The 23,974-nt window shown below is 29.1% G+C and overlaps 1 protein-coding gene and 1 pseudogene across 1 annotated transcript; both read left to right on the forward strand.

The window, feature by feature from the left end:
• Positions 1–14,772: 14,772 nt before the first annotated feature.
• LOC125839488 (uncharacterized) lies at positions 14,773–16,991 on the forward strand (annotated as a pseudogene).
• A 3,006-nt stretch (positions 16,992–19,997) lies between these two features.
• LOC125839486 (uncharacterized) lies at positions 19,998–21,324 on the forward strand. Its single transcript, XM_049518461.1, has 2 exons — positions 19,998–20,072; positions 20,891–21,324. Exons 1-2 carry the CDS (start codon positions 20,012–20,014, stop codon positions 21,322–21,324), a joined length of 495 nt encoding a protein of 164 aa, XP_049374418.1. The 5' UTR covers positions 19,998–20,011.
• Positions 21,325–23,974: the final 2,650 nt, after the last annotated feature.

The raw sequence follows: 23,974 nt of genomic DNA on the forward strand, positions 1-23,974 counted from the left end.
TTGATTTGAAATTATCCAAATTTTAAAAAGGCAAATTGAAGTTATAACCAACTTTTTTTTGTTATAAATTCATTAATAGCTAAGATTTTGCCAACTTTCCCCCCCCCCCCCCCCCCCCCCCTATAAATACATGGCTAAGATAACAATTAAGTAACAAAGAGATATCAATAAAAAAATCCATATAATTATTTTAGTGCAACCAAAATTAGTACTTGGAAGAGAGAATGGACAAGGCAACATTCCTAAAGGTTTTCTTGGTGTCTATTTTGCTAGGTATAAGTACTAATCAATTATAATCTCTTTTTATTTAATTTTATTATGATAACTCTATTTTTTTCTATTGTCCACAGGGTCGTCTCGACAACATTGAAGGCCTAAATTCAAATTTTATAAAGAAACCTTAGTGAAATCTGAAGAGGTTAAGATATATATAGGCCTTATTATATAAGAATGTAATCAATGCAAAATTTAATGAAAATTTATAATATAATGTTTTAAGATTTGAAAAGTTGATATAATGTGCTACACTGGATTTTTGATTAGTTGTGTCACGATCCAGATCGTCGTGATTGACACTCACACTAACCCTCCAGTGGGAGAACCACTACTACAACCCAAATTAAGCAACTTAACAAAAAACTAAGACATTTAAAGATACGGAAGCAGGTTTAAATGTCTAAGAAAAGGAAAATAGGGAGTTCCCATAAACTCCAACAAAAGTCTAACAAAACAAATGCGGAATAATACCTAGAACCTGAAAGTCAATGTACCAAAACATCTAAAGTTCAACAAGTCTAAGAAAATGGGTACCACCCAATTTAATATAAGAAATCCTAATGTACTAGTTTAAGTCCGGAATGGAGACATAAACGAAAAGAGAACTCATGGCAGCCCGGAAGAACTGGCTCACCCTTGAATTCAATGACGATCACTGATCTTCTAAATGAGGTCTGTCAATAGCCGTTTGAAGATGCCCTGTACTCAACAAAGAAAGAACAAGTGCAGTATCAGTACACAACCACAATATACTAGTAGGATCACGCGGCTATCCACTAAGTGCAACATACATACGTCATTACAACATAATAATAACATGCATACACCGAACATATACAATATCAACATCATTTACGAACACCGTATAATTTCACTTATGTCAAGTCAATGATCCTCTCATGGAACCCACACCCAAACAGTTAGTGTACCGGTACGTGGTACCCGTTCTAAGTTAGTGTGTCGGATAGTGACACTTGTTCCAATATTTATGCTGGTACGTGACAGTCGATCCCAGTTAGTGTGTCGGAACATAACACTCGATCCATTCAACAAGCCACAATCACAATCACAATCACAAGTACATTCTCATAATCATACAATCAAGTCATTATTCATGGTATTCAATTATCCGTCTATCCTTATTTACGATTAGTGAGATTAACCATGCAACATTCGCATACATACATGCATTATAATGAAACAAGAACAAATTAAACATATATCACACAACATGAAATCACAACCATCACCTACCTCGAACAAAGCTTGAAATCCCATAAGAAACTTGATTCTTCCCTTTTTAGATTATTTCCGCTTGTTCTTGGTCTACAAACAATCAATATAATGCTAGGATCAATAAACAAGACTTAATTACTTGGACTATAATCAGATTGTATCAACCCTAGGTCAAATCCTTGATCCCAATATCCAAATTAGAGCTTTCCCTACCATCCAAACAGTTCCAAAACCCTTCCCTGACAATAATTACCCACGAAACTAAGTTCTATAGATCGAAAAACAGATTCGGGGAGTGAAAACCTTACCTTTAGCCTCAAGAATGGTGGAAAACTGTCAAGAAAGCACCTGGGGTCATCTCCTAGCTCTTAAAGTCGAAACTTGTAGAATAAAATGATTTTGGGGTTTATTTTCGACTTAATTTGTGACTGGCCCGCCACAACGGTCCTCACCCCTCTACAACGGCCCCACCCTGGTGGAAATAATCCTACCACAACGGCTTGCACGAAACCAATGAGTCGATTTAAGAGTTTCAAACCCCCATTTCACAACACACCTCCAACCCATGACACTCAGAAACTACCCGTTCACGGTAAGATCAGTTTCTGGAGTTCTACTCTCCCGAATTCAATTCCGTAAAGTCGCACGGGTTCTTTAACGTCTTAGCTATCTACTCATGTGATCAAAATCATAGTTAGATCACCCAATTGTTACCAATTTTCTCTAGACCTTACTGACTTCGATTTCGTCCAAATCTGGACTAGGTTGGGAAATTCCAAATTACTACAAAAAAAGTTTTCCGGCCCAAAATTTTTCCCCATTGGCTTTTCTGTAACGATGGGAACAAGTCGTTACAAGTTGATACAGTGGTATTGAAATAATGGACAATCAGATAAGACGAGTATGAATTTTAGTTGGATCCCCTGTTATGATTTGGGTTATAATAAATTGAGGATCGATTTAAAATAGATCAATAGGAAATATCATGAAATAATATTTTTTAAAATACTACTCCCTCTGTCTTTATTTTCTTATCCATTTTTTGACTTGACATACCTATTAAGAAAATAATAATTGACATAGTGAGTTTACCATTTTACCCCTATTAATTGATAGAATTTCAAAATCAATTTACTCATTAAAGAGGTTCTACCTTTTTCAAAAACATTAACTCTCTAAATAAATTGAGGTTATAATAGGTAAAATAAATAATTCTTTTTTCTTGATTTGTCAAAAATAACAAGTAAAAATTTAAAATTGGACACGTAAAAAGGGACAAGGAGAGTATCTTTCAAGTGTATTGGGTAAGAGCATGAATTATATGTGGTTTTTATTACTTAAATTTGGACCAAACAAATCCATCAACATAACAAACAAATATTTAATGAATTTATTTTTGGGGAGTTGTTAATAACAAGGGTAAATATGAGCCAAAGAATTAATATTGAGGATATTCTTGAGCCAAAAGGTTGACATCAGAACATTTTAGACTTTTCTCCATTAATTATAACAAACAATTATAATAGTATATTTAGTCAATAATGACATGTCCGTGACCCGTGTAACCAATCTTAGAAATCTAATTAATTACTCCCTTCATCTCAATTTATGTGGCATTTTTTGAATTTTGAGATTCAAACAATTCTTTGATTGTAAATTTTTCATTTATCTTTTAATTATTTTGAATTGTCAATCACTGTGATTTATAATACTTTTTACGTAGTTTACAAATATATAAATTTTGTTTCAAAAAAATTAAAGATTCCACGCGTAAATTTCCGGTCAAACTTAAATTGGTTCACTCTCGAAAAACGAAAAGCGTCCTATAAATTGAGACAGAGGGTGTACAAAAATAAAAAAATGGATCTCAAATTATCCAAAATATAAAATGGCAAATTAAAGTTATAACTAACTTATCCAAATAGCTAGATTTTATTTAACTTGGTCAACTTTTTTTCCCTATAAATAGATTGCTAAGATAACAATTAAGTTACAAAGAGATATCAATCAAAAAATTCATATAATTATTTTAGTGCAACCAAAATTAGTACTTGGAAGAAAGAATGGATAAGGCAAAATTCCTAAAGGTTTTCTTAGTGTCTTTTTTGCTTATTTTGCTAGGTATAATTAAGTACTAATCCAACTCTCTTCAATTTTAATCTCTTTTTATTTAATATAATTATGATAACTCTAGTTTTTTTCTTTTTAATAACTTATTCAATAATGTTAATGGTGTTATTAGGACAAGGAAGCAATGGGGGGCTTGTGTGCGATGTGGATGAAGACTGTGATCACCAATTGATATGCGAAGTTGGGAAACCATTATGTAACCAAAAGACTCGTACTTGCTATTGTCCACCGGGTCGTCACGATAAGATTGGAGGCCTAAATTCAAATTTTATAAAGAAATCTTAATGAGATACAAAGATGTTAAGGTATATGTAGGCCTTATTATATAAGAATGTAAGCAATGTAAAATTTAATGAAAATATATAATATAATGTTTTAAAGATTTGAGAAGTTGATATAATGTGCTACACTGGATTTTTTATACGTCGTTATAATGGTATTGAAATATTGTTTACTTGTTGGAGTGTTGGGAATTTGAAGAAGTCATCAAAAAGAAAAGGGAAAATGACAAATATACCCCAAACTATCGTAAATGATATGCTTATATATCCTCCGTCATACTTTTGGGACATTGGTGCTCCTACCGTCCAAAAACTAGAGCATATATACCCTTTGTACTAACGGACATACACGTGTCATAATCTTATCCACCAACCCAACATTTGTTAAATATCAAATCAATGAATAAGATTGTGCCACGTGTTCCTATTCAGTCTCCTGTTAGAGTTAAGGGCATATATGCTCTAGTTTTTGGACGACAGGGGCACCAATGTCCCAAAAATATGACGGAGGGTAGTTGCATACCATTTACGATAATTCGGGGGTATATTTGTCCTTTTTCTCCTTTATCATTATAGAGGAAAATATCCATTAATTTATTTTTTTAATATACTATATTCTTTTAAGATAAATTTTGTTTTGGTGAAAGCATAGATTAAGGAAGTTCATAATGTGAGGTGTACTATATGAAAATGCGGTTTTAATTTGTGGTTATTATTTCTCCATCAACAAGTTATGGTCAATGCCTTTTCTTCCCTATAAACATACTAGTAAAAAAAGTTCGGGCGCTGCCCGGGCCCAACATTAATAAAGTTATATTGTTACTCTTTTCGTCCCATATTAGATGAGACTCTTACTAAAAATATTTTTTTCATATTATTTGAGCACTTATTAAATTAGGATAGAATTAATTAATTCTTTTCCATTTTACCCCTACAATTAATATGACCATTCCTATATTGTATGTGTATTTTTTGTAACTCATTTCAATGTGCATTGATATAAACAAAGGGCAAAATGGTGAAGTCTCCCAATGTATTAATAATTCTTAATCACCGTGTAAAGTTGGAAGTGTCCATCTAATATGAGACGGAGGGATTATAGTTTATGTATTGTTATAAAATTAGTAAAGATTGTTATAATATATTTTGCTCATAAGTGAGCTAATATAGAAACTTATTTGTCATTTGTCTTTTTAATTTCAATTTTAAATAGCAAATAAATGTAGCGATAAGATTGAGAGTAGAAATGAAGCATATCTTTGTAAATTTAAGTAAAAATAAACAGAGTAGAAGTAACATTAGGGTTATCGATAGGACGATTCATTCGGTTATTTTAAAAAAAATTATATCATTCTTTTTTTGGGCTATTTTATAATGTATAACCAAAATTAAAATTTTAAAAGCATCCCAATCCTAATTTATGTGACAGAAGCTGTACAAAAATTAGTCTTTTTTTTGTTGTCTTGTAGATATTTTAAGTTATTATTTATTGTAAATTATAGTACTTTTTATTAAAGTTTTGAATAACATATGTTACTTTTTATGTTTGAGAGTTAAACCAACTTTTTTTTATATGTCTTTTAATTTTATACTCCGTATGTGTTTTGTCCTTTTCCATTTTCAAAAACTAATACTCTCTCCGTCCTATATTAGATGAGAATCTTACTAAAAATATTTTTTTCATATTATTTGAGCACTTATTAAATTAGGATAGAATTAATTAATTCTTTTCCATTTTACCCCTACAATTAACATGACCATTCCTATATTGTATGTGTATTTTTTGTAACTCATTTCAATGTGCATTGATATAAACAAAGGGCAAAATGGCGAAGTCTTCCAATGTATTAATGATTTTTTAATCACCGTGTAAAGTTGGAAGTGCCCATCTAATATGGGACGGAGGGAGTATAATTTATGTATTGTTATAAAATTAGTAAAGATTGTTATAATATATTTTGCTCATAAGTGAGCTAATATAGAAACTTATTTGTCATTTGTCTTTTTAATTTCAATTTTAAAGAGCAAATAAATGTAGCGATAAGATTGAAGGTAGAAATGAAGCATATCTTTGTAAATTTAAGTAAAAATAAACAGAGTAGAAGTAACATTAGGGTTATCGATAGGATGATTCATTCGGTTATTTTTAAAAAAATTATATCATTCAATTTTTGGGCTATTTTATAATGTATAACCAAAATTAAAATTTTAAAATCATCCCAATCCTTATTTATGTTATAGAAGCAGTACAAAAATTAGTCTTTTTTTTTGTCTTGTAGATATTTTAAGTTATTATTTATTGTAAATTATAGTACTTTTTATTAAAGTTTTTAATAACATATGTTACTTTTTATGTTTGAGAGTTAAACCAACTTTTTTTTATATGTCATTTAATTTTATATGTGTTTTGTCCTTTTTCATTTTCCAAAAATAATACTCTCTCTATTTTATTTTATATGTCATTTCTTTTTATAAATTTCTATAAATATATTGGTCCCTCTTCTTATTGGAACACATGTTGAGTTGTTGTGGTTGGTTATTCCCTCTTCTTATATAGTAAAATTTCAATTTTAAAGAGCAAATAAATATAGCGATAAGATTGAAGGTAAAAATGAAGCATATCTTTGTAAATTTAAGTAAAAATAAACAGAGTAGAAGTAACATTAAGGTTATCGATAGGATGATTCATTCGGTTATTTTAAAAAAAATTATATCATTCAATTTTTGGGCTATTTTATAATGTATAACCAAAATTAAAATTTTAAAATCATCTCAATCCTAATTTATGTTACAGAAGCAGTACAAAAATTAGTCTTTTTTTTTGTCTTGTAGATATTTTAAGTTATTATTTATTGTAAATTATAGTACTTTTTATTAAAGTTTTTAATAACATATGTTACTTTTTATGTTTGAGAGTTAAACCCACTTTTTTTTATATGTCATTTAATTTTATATGTGTTTTGTCCTTTTTCATTTTCCAAAAATAATACTCTCTCTATTTTATTTTATATGTCATTTCTTTTTATAAATTTTTATAAATATATTGGTCCCTCTTCTTATTGGAACACATGTTGAGTTGTTGTGGTTGGTTATTCCCTCTTCTTATATAGTAATAAATTGCTAATTAAATTAACAAAATTTTAAATTTATTGTAATAGTAGTCATACTGCTACCAAAATATAATTGGAAGAGAATGGAGAAGGCAACATTAATCCAAAAGAAATTTTTGGTTTCCTTTTTAATTATTTTGTTAGGTAAGTAAATCTCGCTAGCTATCCTCTCTATATTCTATTTATAAGGAGGTGTTGTCTATCGAAAAAACTACAACAACTCCTCCAATTTTTATTGATCATTTACACACGCGGTGTGTTCAGACGGTAAAAAAAAAAACAAATTACACAAAAAAATTTACTTTATAGAAAATAGGACAAATTACTTAAGTACACAACATTACTTTACCTATTCTCAATATTTCCCTACTCTTTTACTAAAATACAAAAATCCCTTATTTTCCCCCAATTCAACTTAACCGGATACTTTATTAGTTTAAGTATCCGCCCGTTATTAATTAAAGTATCCGCGCTGCTATATTATGCATCCGCCCGTTAATTTAAGTATCCGCCCGTTATTAATTAAAGTATCTGTGCCAACAACTTAATAATTTAAGTATCCGCCCTTTATTAATTAATGTATCTGCGTTGCTATATTATGTATCCGAAAGACACTAAAAAAGGAATTTTTGGTAATTAATGAAAGAGTAGGGATAGGAAGTAATTTCCTTCTTATACTATGTGATTTGCCTAATTTTTACAAAATATCACTATATCTCATAGGTGTTTACGTCGTATATTTTAGGGATATATCATATACAATTAGTAAGTTCTTACTAATGGATATCATGAAGATATAAAAAATATTTTAGGAGACACTACAAGAAAATGCACTTAACGCTACAAAACACATTGTAGCTAAATATGAAATTTTCCATAGCTAAACACTTTAGCCATAAAATATTTTTTCGTAGCATCCGTAGCAAGATGTAGGGTGGCTAAAAGTTTGCTACAGACTTTACATGGTCTGTGGCTAAGGACTAATACTTATAGCTACAAAAAATATTATGTTATAGCTATGATAGTAAAAAATTCCTGCTACGAAATATATACTTATAGCAAATAATTTTACTCTTTTGCCACAACATATTAGATCTATAGCAATTTTTATATTGTAGACACAATGCATTCTATTGTGGCAAATGACTTAATTTATTTTCTTTGAAACTTTAAAATTTATGGCTATTTTATATTTTATTCTTGTGGCAAGAGTACTTGTATTTAGCTACAAATTAGAAAATCTATAGCTATAAAATTAAAGTATTTGCTACAAATATTTTTCACAAAGCTAAGAATTTAATTTTTTTGTCATGACATACATAAATTATAGCTAATATTTTTAATTTGCTATGAAAAATGAAAATGTATTGCCCTATTTTTTTTTATAATTACATATCGATTTAGCCATAACTATAAATATTCATTGTTACAAATTGAAGAATACTATCATAAGCATTATTAATCACAAGAATTTTTATAATTTAGCTAAAAAATAAATTTCAACAATTTAAATACTATGAATGAAAGGATGTTGGTAAAAAATGTTACATAATGTAACCACAAATACATTTTTGAGATTCCAAAATAATTCTCAAGTACATATAATTTCATTCTATAATTTTGAGAATAGTCACAATATACAATTCTTGTAAGACACCATCGTGTTTGAATCCAAGGAAGCATATAGTCTTCCCCTGTCTCTCCTTCCACAATCTTCAAATTGTATGCATCTTAGTTTGTTCAACATCGATCCCAATTTATCATTTATATGCTCTTGTTCCATAAATATGCCTATCAATAATGGCAAAGTAATTTAGCACCAAGAAAATAATGATTTGAAATTACAAAGAGGTAAAAAAAATGTCTTGGATAATCTTTTTACAAAAATGTTTAGCAAATAAAAACCAAAAACTAATACAAAGAAAACCAAGAAGTAAACAAACTTGTAACTTTTAAACTTCTTAAAACTTGTAGATATAGATCTCAAATTTTAGTATCAATTGTAAAATTCATACCTAGTCAAAAAATTACCTTATCTTAAGTAAAATATACAAATCTAATACGATACCTATCAATTCAAATCATGACAACAATCTCCTGCAAAAATACAAAATATAATTGTGTATGATAAATTATTTGTGGTTCAATCTTTTCTTAAGCCTATACATAATAGAAAATTTAGAGCATACAATTGAGTAAAATAAAACAACTCGTATTGTAAAAACTTATCTCATCTGCTTGGAGAATGCTATGTAAACCTACAAAAGAGAAATTAGCAAAACTTTTAAAAAAAAAATTGAACAAAAAAACTGAGATAAGAAAGGGTGAGGGGAGGGAGAGGGGAGGGGGCCAACAAGAAATATATGGGAAGAGGGAAAGGATGTCTAGGTATTTGTTAATTGAATTTTGAAATTTGGGGGGGGGGGGGAGGGGGGGGGGGAGAGTATATATTATATATATATATATATATATATATATATATATATATATATATATATTTCCATTTTAAAGTATAAAGATCTTTTGCAATTTTAAATTTTTTGGGGTGAGATTTTTGGATCTAAATGGGGAAGGGGAAGGGACGGCTGGGAGAGATTTTGGGGGTAGATTTTTTCTTTACTTAGTTATTATTTATTATTGTATATGTATAATTTTTGCTTTTTTTATTTTACAAATTCTATTACAATTACAAAATTAACAAATACAAAAATTTTATATATATATATATATATATATATATATATATATATATATATATATATATATATATATAACAAAGAAAATTATTTCATGAAAATAACAATAAATAATAATAATAATAATAATAATAATAATAATAATAATAATAATAATAATAATAATAATAATAATAATAATAACAACAACATTAGTAATAACAAATTTATACTTTGCTTTTAGTCAATGGAAAAAATCAATTATTTATATGAAATAAATATTATTCTAAAATATATATTCCTTGGTCCTTTATTAATTATTTAATTTTGTTATCTACTCTCATTTTCAAAATAAACTATTAACTTATATTTCATATGTCTCATATTAGTTGTCCAATAACAACAATAATAATATCTCTAGTGAAATCTCATAAGTAAATTCTAAGAAGAATAGCGTGTACCAAGACTTTACCACTATCTCGTGAAGGTAGAGAGACTGTTTTAGAGAGACCATCAATTCATATTAGTTGTACACATTAATAAAAATAGTTGTCCGAAATTAATTGTCAATTTATGAAATCAAAATATAATTAATTACATTTTCTCAATTTCCCTTACATTTTATTCTTTTTAAAAGTGTAAGCAAGTTTGTAAAGTTTCAGATAAAAAAAATTATTGGGTAAAGTAGTAAAATTATCATTGTTATTTATTTATTTATTATTATTTTTATCCTTCTTATTTATGATTTTTTAAGATCATTTCTAGGGAAAAATAAACAACTAATATGGAACAGAGAAAATAGTGTTTAATCAAATTTAGGATCATTCTTAATTTTCAATTACTGTTTTTAGTTTGCTTTAAAAATATAAAAAAATTATATGGATTCAAAATAATTTTCTCTATATCTGAGAGAAGGGTAAATTTGTGTACACTCTAGTATCTCCAGATCTCATATATTGTAGAAACTTTTGCTTATACTCTACTTTCTTAAAATCTAATATTATAGTACTATAGTGAGTATTTTATTATTGTTATACATTGTATAAAATTTTTAAATGATATACTCATTAGAATGTCAAGTTATAATATTTTAAAATAAAATAAAATTGTTAATATCAGAAAATATGTTTAATCTATTTAATAGAATTGGGAAAGCAAAACAATGTTGTGATGGCAATTGTTAATTGCCATACAATTCAAATTTGAAAATTATTTTAAAATAGAATATCAAAAGAAAAAAAGAAACTCAATTATATTTTTTTATACATGTGAAGTCAAATTCAAGTTAAATTGTTCAACTAATAGTGGAACTATACTTCCACAACATTTGATTATTTCAATTTGAATTTAAATAGAGATGTGAATTTTGAATTGTAATTTTATAGTTTTGATTAAAACACACAATATTATATGGATTAAGATGTTAAGATTAAAATAATAAATTCAAAAATAATTTATTTTTTCCTAATAATAGAAAATTAAAAAAGAATTGAATGTCAATATCACTTTTTGTGTATTAATTATATTCAATTAACAATTTACAATTGATTTATCTATCTAGATTCCAGAATAATTCATGTTGCATATTTGAATAAAATATGACACTATTTAATAAAGTGTAAATTGATTCTACATATTTTTTATATAAAAAAAGTACAATTACATCAAATTAATTAGACATAATTTCTAATTTTTTCATAACTTCAATTTATTTAAATTATATTTATAAATTAAAAATTAAGATCTTGTAAAATTAAATTGATTGAAAGATTAAAGCTCTAATTAAGCTAGCTCGATAAATGTATTGTTCGATAGAAGTGATCCGAGTCGTATAACATGAATTCTCAACACAACATAAGTATAACTATGTATCACTTCAATTTTCTGATAAAATGTATCACTTCAATTGTGCTCACATTGTTGTATGAGTTTGTCTTGAGAAATAATTATAACTATTAAGTTAATTATGGCAACACTATTTTGATACTCAAAACATAATATTCATTTAGTTATAAAATTTTATTTTAATTTACTTCTTATGGTTAAACTATTACTAGTGCTTCAACAAGTTTCAACATGATCCTGAAGGTTTTTAATAATTAACTATAAAATTTTACTACAACAAAAAATATATGATAGTATTTTTCATATGCAACAACTTTTATAAACAGAAAAAAAAGTATTTAGCTATAAAATTTTTTAAAATAATTTATTGTGGCTAAAAGGTTATTATTATTATGATAACTTCAAACTCGTGATAAAAGTTAATAATTAGATATAAAATTTTATTATAGAAGAAAATTATGATTATTTCATTTAATTATTGCCACAATATTTTATAACTTGAAGCTAAATTAGTTATTTAGCTACAAATACTTCTTCAAATAAGTTATTGTGGCTAAAAGGTTATTATTACTATGGTAGATTTAAGTTTGAGGCAAAAACAATAATTAGTTACGAAATTTTACTATAGCAAAAAGTGTAAGACTATTTCATTTAACTATTGTCACGTCTTTTTATAACTTGAAGCAAAATTATTTATTTAGCTACAATATTTTGTTTCAAATAACTTATTATGGCTAACAGGTTACTATTGCTACAATTACTTTTATTGCGTAGCAAAAAGGTTATAATAGCTATTAAATTTGATTGTAGCAGTAAAATTGTAGCTATTTTGATAATTATTGCCACGATTGTAGTAATTATAGCAAATATAAGGATTTAGCTTTGTCAACTTAATATTTGTGGCTAAGAAATTTGATGGTTTTTTTAGATAGCCACGAAATTTGAATTGTTATGGCTATTACTAAGTAATAGCTACGATTTTCAAATTCATAGCTTAAATTTCGTAGCAATAAGTACGTTTTCTTGTAGTGAGAACTTATATAAATCCCATAGTTTAGGAGCTAATTATTTAGATACACTCTAGTTTGCAATATTACATATCTTATCAGATTTTGGTGCCTCCATATACGTTCAGGTGCATGTATCTCGGATACATAAGGTCAAATTTAGGTGTAGTTTATTCTAGATACATAGAAAATCTCTCTCGCCTTCCTCACCTCTTCCCCATCTCGCTCGCCACTCTCTCATGTATCTGCCTATCTGGTATCTCAAATACATGCGAATCACTTAGATACATGTATGTATCTAAGTGTAAGATACGTAAGAAACTCTTAATTAGTGGTAAAATACGTAATAGTTTAAAAATATAGATAATAATAATATATATAATAGTGACGTATGTCTAATTCTGTAGTTTTTATGATATCTCTCCTTTTAAACTCTTTTTATTTAATTTATTAATCATGATTACTCTTAAAAAAAAACATAATCAGGACAAGGAAGCAATGGGGGGCTTCTATGCAATAATGATGCTAACTGTGATCATCAATTGATATGCAACTTTGGGAGTCCAGTATGCAACGTGAAGACTAGTAGTTGCTTTTGTCCATCAACTAATCATGAATCAAAGCAGGATCGTCTCAATAAGATTGGAGGCCTAAAATCAAACTTCATTGAGAAATCTTAAGTCATGAGGTCTAAAGAGGGTACCATGTATGCATATATTATTATTAAATAAGAATGTAAACAATGCAATTTTTAATGAAAAATGTAATATAAAGTTGATATAATCAATAATGATATTGAAATAGTCAAATAGTGTTGACTTGTTGAAGTGCTCGAATGGAAAAGACACCAACAACGTAAATTTATTCTTTTCGTTAATAAAAAACAATGAATTTTGTATAATATAGAAAGTTTGATCATTTGAGAGACTTTCGAATATTTAATAATAAGAAAATAAAGATAGTGAAAAAGGAAAATGTAATAAGAATAATATATAATTTGGGTTCATGTTAATCGTCAGGATAAATTAGGTAACTATGTAAGATAGTATACTACAATTACTTAAAAACTTTTCATTTCTCAATTATTACAATAGTTCCCAAATTTAACTATAAATAATTTTTTTAACAATAAATAATAATCTTTAGAAAAAAATACAGCCTAAAAAAAGTTAGAACCCAAATCATTAGTTTAGTGGCTTTACAATCGAATCGAACCGAGATCCCGAGTCAGAAATCCTTAAGAGCAACAACAAAGACTGATTTATGTATTTTTAGTCATCATTATTTATAATGATTAATAAAAGTACCATATCTTCATTTTGATATGCCTCATTTTGATATGCAAATTGATGATTCGTTTAGTGAGTAATGAGTCACGATTGATACCTAGAGAGCTACTTCTCTAGTGACGGAATTAAAAATTTTATTAAAAAAAATTTTAAATATGAAAAAATAACTATATGAAGAAGTCGAAGGAATACAATGTCTATCTGTATATACTATAGAATATAAATTTTAATCATATAGAAATAATATAATTTTCCATCAAAGAAAATTTGAATAAACCTGACTGCCTGAATAAAGCATTCTCAAATCCAAATTAGATGGAATCACAACTCAAATAAAAGTCAAACATCTCATATCAATAAAAATCTTAATATATATATATGATACAAAATCGATATGAAACTCAACTATATATCTCTAAAATATCCTGCTAGGGGCCTAGGGCTCTTATGTAACTTTTTCTATCAATAGACTCGATAGCGGGTAAAGTTTAACTTTATTTTTATAGAGGAAAATTTCCGTTAATTTATTTTTTAATATATTATATTTTTTTTAAGATTAAAAAAAGTGGTGGAAACTCAGCAGAGATTAAAAAATACTAGGTGATTCTTCAATTTGTCTTAATCTTGATCGACAGAATTATCTGATATCTATTACTGGTGGGAGATAACAGAAAAAGCTGGCTAGAATACCACAATCATTTCTAAAAGAAAATAGTGGTAAAAGCAAAGTTTAAGGAAGCTCAATGGTTGAATAGTATATGATGAAAATAAGGTTTAAATTTGTGGTCATATGAATGTGGTTATTATTTCTCTATCAACAAGTTGTGGTCAATGCCTTTTCTTCCCTATATTATAAACATATAGATTGCTAAATTAACAATACTTTAAATTTTCAATAATACCAAAATACTAATTAGAAGAGAATGAAGAAGGCAACATTAATCCAAAAGGTTTTCTTCGTTTCCTTTTTGGTTATTTTGTTAGGTAAGTAAATCTCGCTTGCTATCCTCCCTGGATTATCTTAGAATACACTTTTTTTGCTTGGTTATCTTAGAAGTTAGAAAGGTTAGTTACGTCCCATTGGAAATCATGAAACAACTCACACCCCTATCTTCTATTTCGTACTTAAGATGAGATATATAGCCAAAAAATAACTACATAATTTTTTGTTTTATAAAAAATATCACTATATCACACAGGTGTTATGGTTGAATACCATGAAGATAAAGAAAATGTAAAATTGTAAATTGTATACCCTAAAGTTATATAACGTACATAATTATTGCAGTGTAATTTCTAAAGGGGTAAATTTTAGAGATGATTCAGGAGAATAAAATATTTGGCATAATACATAAATATATTCTTTAACTTTACTTCAACTTATATTTATGTTCTCCAATTTTGGGTGTGGACAAGTAGACACACGCGCCTTACGTGACATAATACAAGTAGGATGCCATGTAGAACACAAAATTGTCATGTTGGACGTCATGTAAGACAAATGTGTCTATTTGTTCAATTTTATACAAATTTAAGTGCCTACTTGTGAACACTCAAAGCTGTATAACATAGATATCAGTGTAAGCCAAGTTAAATATATATAACACGTTCATATATTATGCCAAAATATTTTATCCCACCTGGGTAATGATTAAAAGAAATCTCACTAATTAGAAGACCACCATTGACCCAATTAGATATCTTACGATCCCAACAATTTTGGTGATGATTTTTTTTTAATATTGTCATATTGATGCTAATTAATTACATATCAGATATACTAACACACAAACATCAAAAAAAAATTAAGAAAAATATACTAACATAAACATGCTAAACGAACACAAACAATTTCGTTTTTTTGAGTTTCATACCTGAACTATAAGATAAGTGAATTTCCTAGCTACCTTAACTATCTCTAAATGTTTATCGAAACACACCTAAACTATTTAGTTCACTTTTTCTATTTAAAATGTCACCATTATTTAGGTAGGAAATTTCATGTAGGAAAAGTGAACACATGATAGTTCAGATAGGAAACTCACACACCTGATCGTAATTTGCATTACCATTAGGGGTATTTTCTATGACTAGAGCTATTCTACCACTCGATCACATATGTTATTTAATGAAATATTTTCATCATTTTTATTATACTCTTCAACTGCAATTTTATACTTTAAAAACCAACATAGTCTCGATTTTCTTTAAAAAGGAATTAAAAACTTTTTTGATTATTTTCGCGTGAAAATAAAATCCGACGGACTGGGTTGGATTCTCCTTGATCTTTTTGGATCGATCCTGTCCGTCGTTTTTTCCCCATCGATGTTAACATTATCTTTGATAACATATGTATTTTTGACCCTTTTAACTCTTAATAGAAGACAAATATTACTCTCTCCGTCCCATTTTATGTGTCACTTTTTGGATTTCGAGATTCAAACAAGTCTATTTTTTACTATAAATTTTTCATAGATTTTTAAACATTTTGAATTATCAATTGTTGTGATTTATAGTACTTTTTACGTAGTTTACAAATATATATAAATTTCATTTCAAGAAAATTGAAGATTTCATGCGCAAATTTCTAGTTAGTTTGATCTTCGAAAAACGAAAAGTGCCATATAAATTGGGATAGTAAGAGTAGAATACTTTAGCTATGTTTTCGCTAACTTATTCGATATAATATTATTGTCTATGGTTATGTTATTAGGACAAACAATCAAGGGAGTTACTTGGTGCAACGATAGTGACATTTGCATAAAAAATTTAAAAATGTAATGAAGGACATCCAGTATGTTACTACATATCAAACATGTGTTATTGCAGACTTCCACATGATACTAAACCTTTTAGGTGCAGAACATCTGCAGATTGTGCTAGACAATTGAACTGCTTCAATGGGAGACCTTCATGTTTTGCAAGTACAAAAAACTGTTATTGTAAACTTCCAAATAGTAGACCAAATTATAATGAAACTATGTGTAATAGTGATCTTGATTGCGTTGTTTTATTGAAATGTTTGGATCCTGGTGACGCTCCTACATGTTACATGAAAACACATAAGTGTTATTGCAAAAATTCTTCACATCCACCAACTGGATCTCCGCCTGTTAACGCCAGAGAACAACCTGATTTGTGAAGGGTGATTTATTGGATTATCGATTCGATTTTGATTTATCGTACTCAAAAGTTGTTACATTTTTTAATTTTTTTTTGTGAATGATGTAATTACTTGATGATTCAGTTGCTAAACTATTTTTTTTGGTAGAAATTAGAAAGTTTTAAAATAATTTTTGTTACTATTTCTTTGTTGTCTAAGTGTATCGTATAAAATGTCTCTTTTGTTTCCTCCTCGTTATGACTTTTTACTTACTATTTAGGCAAAGATATACTAGTAACTTTTATGATTAAAAACATAATTTAGTGCAATAAAGTAAACGTTCAGATTAACTGTTTGTGATGTGAATTGAACTCCAATATTTCAACCATCATTAAGAATGATCAATATTTTTTTAATTATATCACGTAGGATGCGTGTGTTTATTATATGGTAATTTGTCAATTTTATGTCATGTAGGATATGTGTGTCTACTTATTCAATTTTATATAACTTTAAATGTCTCCCGTGGTGGTGGGGGTTTAGCGCGGACCCTTACCTTGTGCATTATTTAAGCACCAATCAAACCTTACCTCTAGTTACAAGGGGATGCAAAGAGGTGGGAGACAGGTGAATTCAGGATTTGAAGATTTCAAGTGAAATAGGGCTCTGACCCTGGTTTCGCAGGTAGTTCCTCTAGCTTGTACTAACAACACAAGGGAATTTATATATTACTCATGGGTGCACTAGGGGTGTACAAACCCAAAACCGAAAATCGAACCAAACCGCAAACCGAAAAAAAACCCGACTAGTGGTTGATTTGACTTGGTTTGGTGTTGGAAAAAAAAACCCGACTATATTTGGGTTGGTTTTGTTTTAACTAAAAAAACCAACCCGACATTACGACTTTTTACTAACTATTTAGGCGAAGATATACTGGTAACTTTTATGATTAAAAATATAATTTAGTGCAATAAAGTAAACGTTGAGTGATTTTGGATGAAACAGATTAACAGTTTGTGATGTGAATTGAACTCCAATATTTCAACCATCATTAAGAATGATCAATATTTTTTAAATTATATCACGTAGGATGCGTGTGTTTAGTATATGGTAATTTGTCAATTTTATGTCATGTAGGATATGTGTGTCTACTTATTCGATTTTATATAACTTTAAATGTCTCCCGTGGTGGTGGGGGTTTAGCGCGGACCCTTACCTTGTGCATTATTTAAGCACCTATCAAACCTTACCTCTAGTTACAAGGGGATGCAAAGAGGTGGGAGACAGGCGAATTCAGGATTTGAAGATTTCGAGTGAAATAGGGCTCTAACCCTGGTTTCGCAGGTAGTTCCTCTAGCTTGTATTAACAACACAAGGGAATTCATATTTTACTCATGGGTGCACTAGGGGTGTACAAAACCGAAACGAAAACCGAACCAAACTGCAAACCGAATCAAACCGAAAAAAAACCCGACTAGTGGTTGGTTTGACTTGGTTTGGTGTTGGAAAAAAAACCCGACTATATTTGGGTTGGTTTGTTTTAACTTAAAAAACCAACCCGACATTATATATATAATTTTAAAATTTTATTTTATACATAAAAATATTTACTTTGATATAATTTTTAAATATTTCTTATACTTTTTCATAGTTTTTATCTTTTAATATATTATTTCAAGTATGAAACTTAGAATTTTGAATGGTTCCATAAAGATTATAGTCCATAGATGTTGGTAATTATAATAAAACTTAAATCAAAATCAAATTAGTACTAATGCAAAAAGAAAAATCAATTTAACACTAAGAATGACAATAATATTGACAATTCTTTGGTTTTACATTGGTTTAGACATTAAAGTACATAATCTAATTTTAATTTCCTTTAATATTTAGTCATGTAACTAATACTTATTAAACTTATTTTAGCATGATTTAGTACTTTTAAATTATGATCATTTTCACTATGACTTGTTAATTTGCAATATTTGTTTTACATGATTTTATTATTATTATTATTATTATTATTATTATTATTTTTTGGATATTTTAGTGTCATTAATCATATCATTGTTTGTGTTGTATTCTTAAGAAACACCTTAGATAGTTGTATTTTGGTAGGACTGAAGAAATATTTGAAGTACAAGTAAATTATATGTTTGTATGAATACTTTAGTGGAAAAACTTGAAAACCTGAAAAACCCGAAAAAATTCGAAAAAATCCAAGGTTGAAAAACTCAAATTTTATTGGTTTGGTTTGGTTTGGTTTATAGATTTAAAAATCCGACACAAATGGTTTGGTTTGATATTTGAAAAACCCGAACCAACCCAACCATGTACATCTCTAGGTGCACGTGCACTCTTAATTATATCCTAATTTTTGTCAGTTTCTCAAAGTATATATATATATACACATAATTTTTTTCGAAAGTTAAAGGGTATACGTGCACCCCACATATGAATGTGGGTCCGCCTCCAGTGGGAGGGAAGCAAAAGTTCCAACTTACAGGTAGCTTAGATGGACAAAAGAGGCAACCATTTACATGAGATGGCCAAGACCTTTAGAGTTTGAGCATTCAAAGTTGGTAAGCATAAATGTCGGTTGATGTCAAGCTAAGAGACACATTTATATATTATAGGCATATGCATATTTAGATGGGTTTCAGAAACTCAGTTGAAAATTTCCAAATCATATCTCTATTTCTTTCATTTTACATGATATCAGAGCAAGACCCATCTCAATTCTCATTTTTTATGTTGGACGCTCATATTAAATTATTCACGTAACAAATGCCCACTCCTATATAGAGGAAAATATCCATTAGTTTTTTCTTTTTAATATATTATATTCATTTTTAAGATTAAAAAATTGATGAAAGCAAAGTTTATGGGAGTTCATAATGTGAGGAGTATATGAAAATGCGGTTTTAATTTGTGGTTGTTATTTCTCTATCAATAAGTTGTGGTCAATGCCTTTTCTTCCCTATATTATAAACATTTAAATTGCGAAATTAACAATACTTTAAATTTTCAATAATACGAAAAATACTAATTTGAAGAGAATGGAGAAGGCAACATTAATCCAAAAGGTTTTCTTCGTTTCCTTTTTGGTTATTTTGTTAGGTAAGTAAATCTAGCTAGCTATTCTCTATTTATTCGATTTAAGAGGGAGTTGTCGATGAAAATACAACGACAATCCCTCTAATTTTTAACAGATATTTATGTATGCGGTGTGTTTAGCTGGCCAAAAAATAATTACATAGGTGTTTGCATAGTATACCTTGGGGATATACAATTCACAAGTTCTTATTATTGAATATCATGAAGATATAGAAGATCACCATAGACACAATTAGATCTCTTAATTAGTATATATCCCCAAAAATGTTAAGAACTTATGGATATAGATAATTTTGTTTTGTGTTTCTTGTGATGAATTTTTTGAATATTAATGTTGATGCTAATTAAATATCACACTAACACAAACATGCTAAACGAACACAATAATTAATTAAATATATATACTAGAAATTTGTACTCTCAAAACATTTAACAAATTGTGTCTCTCTTTATTTAATCAACTATTTTATAATCGTAAAAAAATTGATACCTTTTCAATACCTGATTTGAAATGTTCACTAATATAAATCGTCAAACACACCTAAATATTTCATTTTATTTTTTTTTGAGTTTTGGACATGAACTATCAGATGAGTGAGTTTTCTACCTGAACTATCACCAAATGTCTATCAAATCACACCTGAACTTCAGGTAGAAAAAGTGAACAACTGATAGTTTAGGTATGACAAAACTCAGAAAACCACTCTACATGTTTTTTGAGTCTTATAACTCTTGTTATAATCATATTTAGACAAAATATCAGGATACTTCAAATATGTTTTAACTAACTTACCCAACAATATTATCGATGGTGTTGTTAGGACAAACAATCAACGGAGTTACTTGGTGCAACGACAGTGACATTTGCATAAAAAATTTAAAATGCAATGAAGGACATCCAGTATGTTACTACATATCAAACATGTGTTATTGCAGACTTCCTCATGATACTAAACCTTTTAGGTGCAGAACCACTGCAGATTGTGCTAGACAATTGAATTGTTTGAAGGGAGTACCTGCATGTTTTGCAAGTACAAAAAACTGTTACTGTAAACTTCCAAATAGTAAACCAAATTATAATGAATCTATGTGTAAAAACGATCCCGATTGCGCTGTTCTATTGAAATGTTTGAATCCTGCTCAAAATCCTACATGTTACTTGAAAACAAGTAAGTGTTATTGCAAATCTCCTTCACGTCCACCAGTTGGAGCTCCACTTGCAGTTAAGGCAAACGAACAACCTAATGATTTGTAAAGGGCGATTTCTTGGATTGTCAATTCATTTTTGATTTATCGTACCGAAGAGTCGTGGAATTATTATTTTTTTGTAAATGATGTACGTAATTTTGTTCAAGTTAAACTGTTTTTTGTTATTGTATAAGTTTCATGATAGAAGGTCATTCAATTTTGTTTAAGTGTATCATATAAAATGTCTCTTTTATTTCCTCCTTATGACTTTTCGTGATACATATCAACTTACTAGTTAGGCAAATATAAGTAACTTTTTTATTATAAAAATATTTTAGTGAATTAAGTGCAACAAAGTTAACGTTGAGTGACCATCTATGAACTGACTCAGAGTTTGTGATGTGAATTGAATCCGATTTCTCCCCATTATTAAGAATGATTAATTAAAAAGATGGTTATGCCACGTAAGAGGCGTGTATGTGGCAATTCGCGTCTCACTCTGACGTTCTACGAGTATCATGTCACGTAGGACACATGTGTCTACTAGTTCAACTTTATACAAGTTTAAGTGTCTACCCGTGCACATCCGATGTTGGAGGGCATAATTATCAGTTGAGGTCAAGTTAGCACGTTTATGTATCCTGGGTAGGATCGGGAGTTGGATCCTGTGTAGGGTTCGGAGTTGCTTTTGGTTCGTAAATTGGATTAGGGACAATAAAGTCGGATCCTAAATCATGATCAAGGTCGGGAGTTAGTTACCAGAAAGAGTCGAGTCAAGGTCAGGGTCAAGAGATATATCTCAGATCATGTTCAATATTAGTGTCGAGGTTCTGGATTATGGTTGGGAGTTTCTCGAGTTGGGGTCAGAAGTTGGGTCCTGGGTCAAGGTTGGGAATAGGGTCTAGGGTTGGGGTCGGGAGTTGGTTCAAGGGTTAAGAGTCAGGTATGCATCGGGAACTAGGTCTTGGGTCGGGTGTAAGTTAGATTTGGGTCGTGGGCCGACAATAGGGTCAGGGCCCGAGTCAAGGTAAGGAATCTAGTTTGAGTCGGGTCAAGTGTTGGCTCCTAAGTCGGGGTCGGCATTTGAGTGCTAAGGTTGAAAGAGAATTTTGAAAAATGCTTTCTATATCTTTACTTTTGTAGGAAAGTCATTTTCCTTAATTTGAAAAATAATTAAGTTCATTTGAGAAAATATTTTTTGAAACATTTAAGTTAAACATGAGAAAATTGGAAAATACTTTCTAAAAGTATTTCCCTTCATACCAAACACACCCTGTATAAAACTTAAACTTTTTTTCTCTAATTAGCTATTGAATGTCCCGCAAGAAAAGATTGTGTTACCTTAGTCTTAGATTAATGTAATTTCTTTAGTTAGCTACATTATTTATGGGAAGGACATAAAATTGTTTGATCCTGATGGATTAGAATATATCTTTTTTGCAATTTGAGCATGAAATGAAAATTTGGTGCGTGTATTTGAGCAAACTCGGTGACGTTTGAAGTTGACCCAAAATTCATTCTTAACATAATTTTGCCAAATTTCAGGTTTTTCATTCTTTCCAAAAATGGTTCTTTCTAATTCTAGCTCTTTCGATTGGTGTTACAAATATAAACTCATGCTCAAATGTATAAAACATAACTCTTTCTCAATTTGAGGTAATTACTCAATAGATCCTCTTAAAATAGATAAATACTCTAAAATATCTCTGAACCCATAAACTCATTTAGAAATCAACGTTTCACTCTTTAAATGTAAAAGTGTTATATTTGGGAATACTTAGTTCTCTTACACTCTTTTTCAATCATGAATACAACTCTCCTCATTACTCATATTTACTTTCTCAAGACCTAGTTCAAAACCATTGTTAATTACAAAAGAATCCTCCAAATGACTCAAAAGATCTCTTAAACTTTCTTCTTAAACTCACTTTAGTTTGGAATGTAAATTAAGACATATGATTAGGATACGTAGGTTCTCTAAAGGATGAATGGAGCCGTTAGGAGATAATACAAAGAAGAGAATGTAGTCACGATTCAATGAAACACGCCCTAAATGAAGCAAGAAAAGAAAAAGACCAAGAGACCCTGGCGCACTACTGGCGTGGGGCGCCAGGCCCCAACCTAGTGACCAAAGTTTGGGACGCACTGCTGGCATGGGGCGCCAAGCCTCAAACTACAGACCAAAATTTTGGGCGCCTTGGTGGCGCGCCAACCCACCCCATACCCAGAAATTCGACGATTTTTTATACTTAATCTACGGTCCTAACTCGTTTAGAATAAGGGAAATTCTCCTAAATTCTTATTGATTCTCAAACCCAACCTGAATACATAATGAATTCAACAAAATCCCTTTGGGAAACACAACTTTTACTAAAGATTTACAACACACAAGAATTAACAATCTCCATTATAAAGGAATTCAACAATTATCAAGAACTACTCAAGAAGTCTTTAGACACAACAATTCATGGATAACTAGATGTATGGTGTGAAGATGAACAAGTTCGACACTGAGAAGCCTTACATACCTAGAAACAATAATGTTCTTGGTGAAAATCGACAAATATTGAAGAATGCTTGAGAACCTAGTTTTTTTCCTCTTAGAATCTCGATCTAATTTCTTTAAGTGTTTAGGAACGTGAAAAGGTGGTTTAGCATTTGATTAGACCCTTATTTGGGTGAAGAAAAACTTGGCTAGGCTTAGAAGGACAAAAGAA

This window comes from Solanum verrucosum, unplaced genomic scaffold, assembly GCF_900185275.1.
Source record: "Solanum verrucosum unplaced genomic scaffold, falcon-dt-bn FXZP01000306.1, whole genome shotgun sequence".
In the NCBI taxonomy this organism is placed as follows: domain Eukaryota; kingdom Viridiplantae; phylum Streptophyta; class Magnoliopsida; order Solanales; family Solanaceae; genus Solanum; species Solanum verrucosum.

Excerpts from the sequence above, each read along its gene's own strand:
- LOC125839486 (XM_049518461.1), top strand. The coding sequence starts at position 20,012 with ATGGAGAAGGCAACATTAATCCAAAAGGTTTTCTTCGTTTCCTTTTTG. Across the intron at positions 20,073-20,890 it reads CTTTTTGGTTATTTTGTTAG|GACAAACAATCAACGGAGTT; the intron begins GTAAGTAAATCT and ends TGGTGTTGTTAG.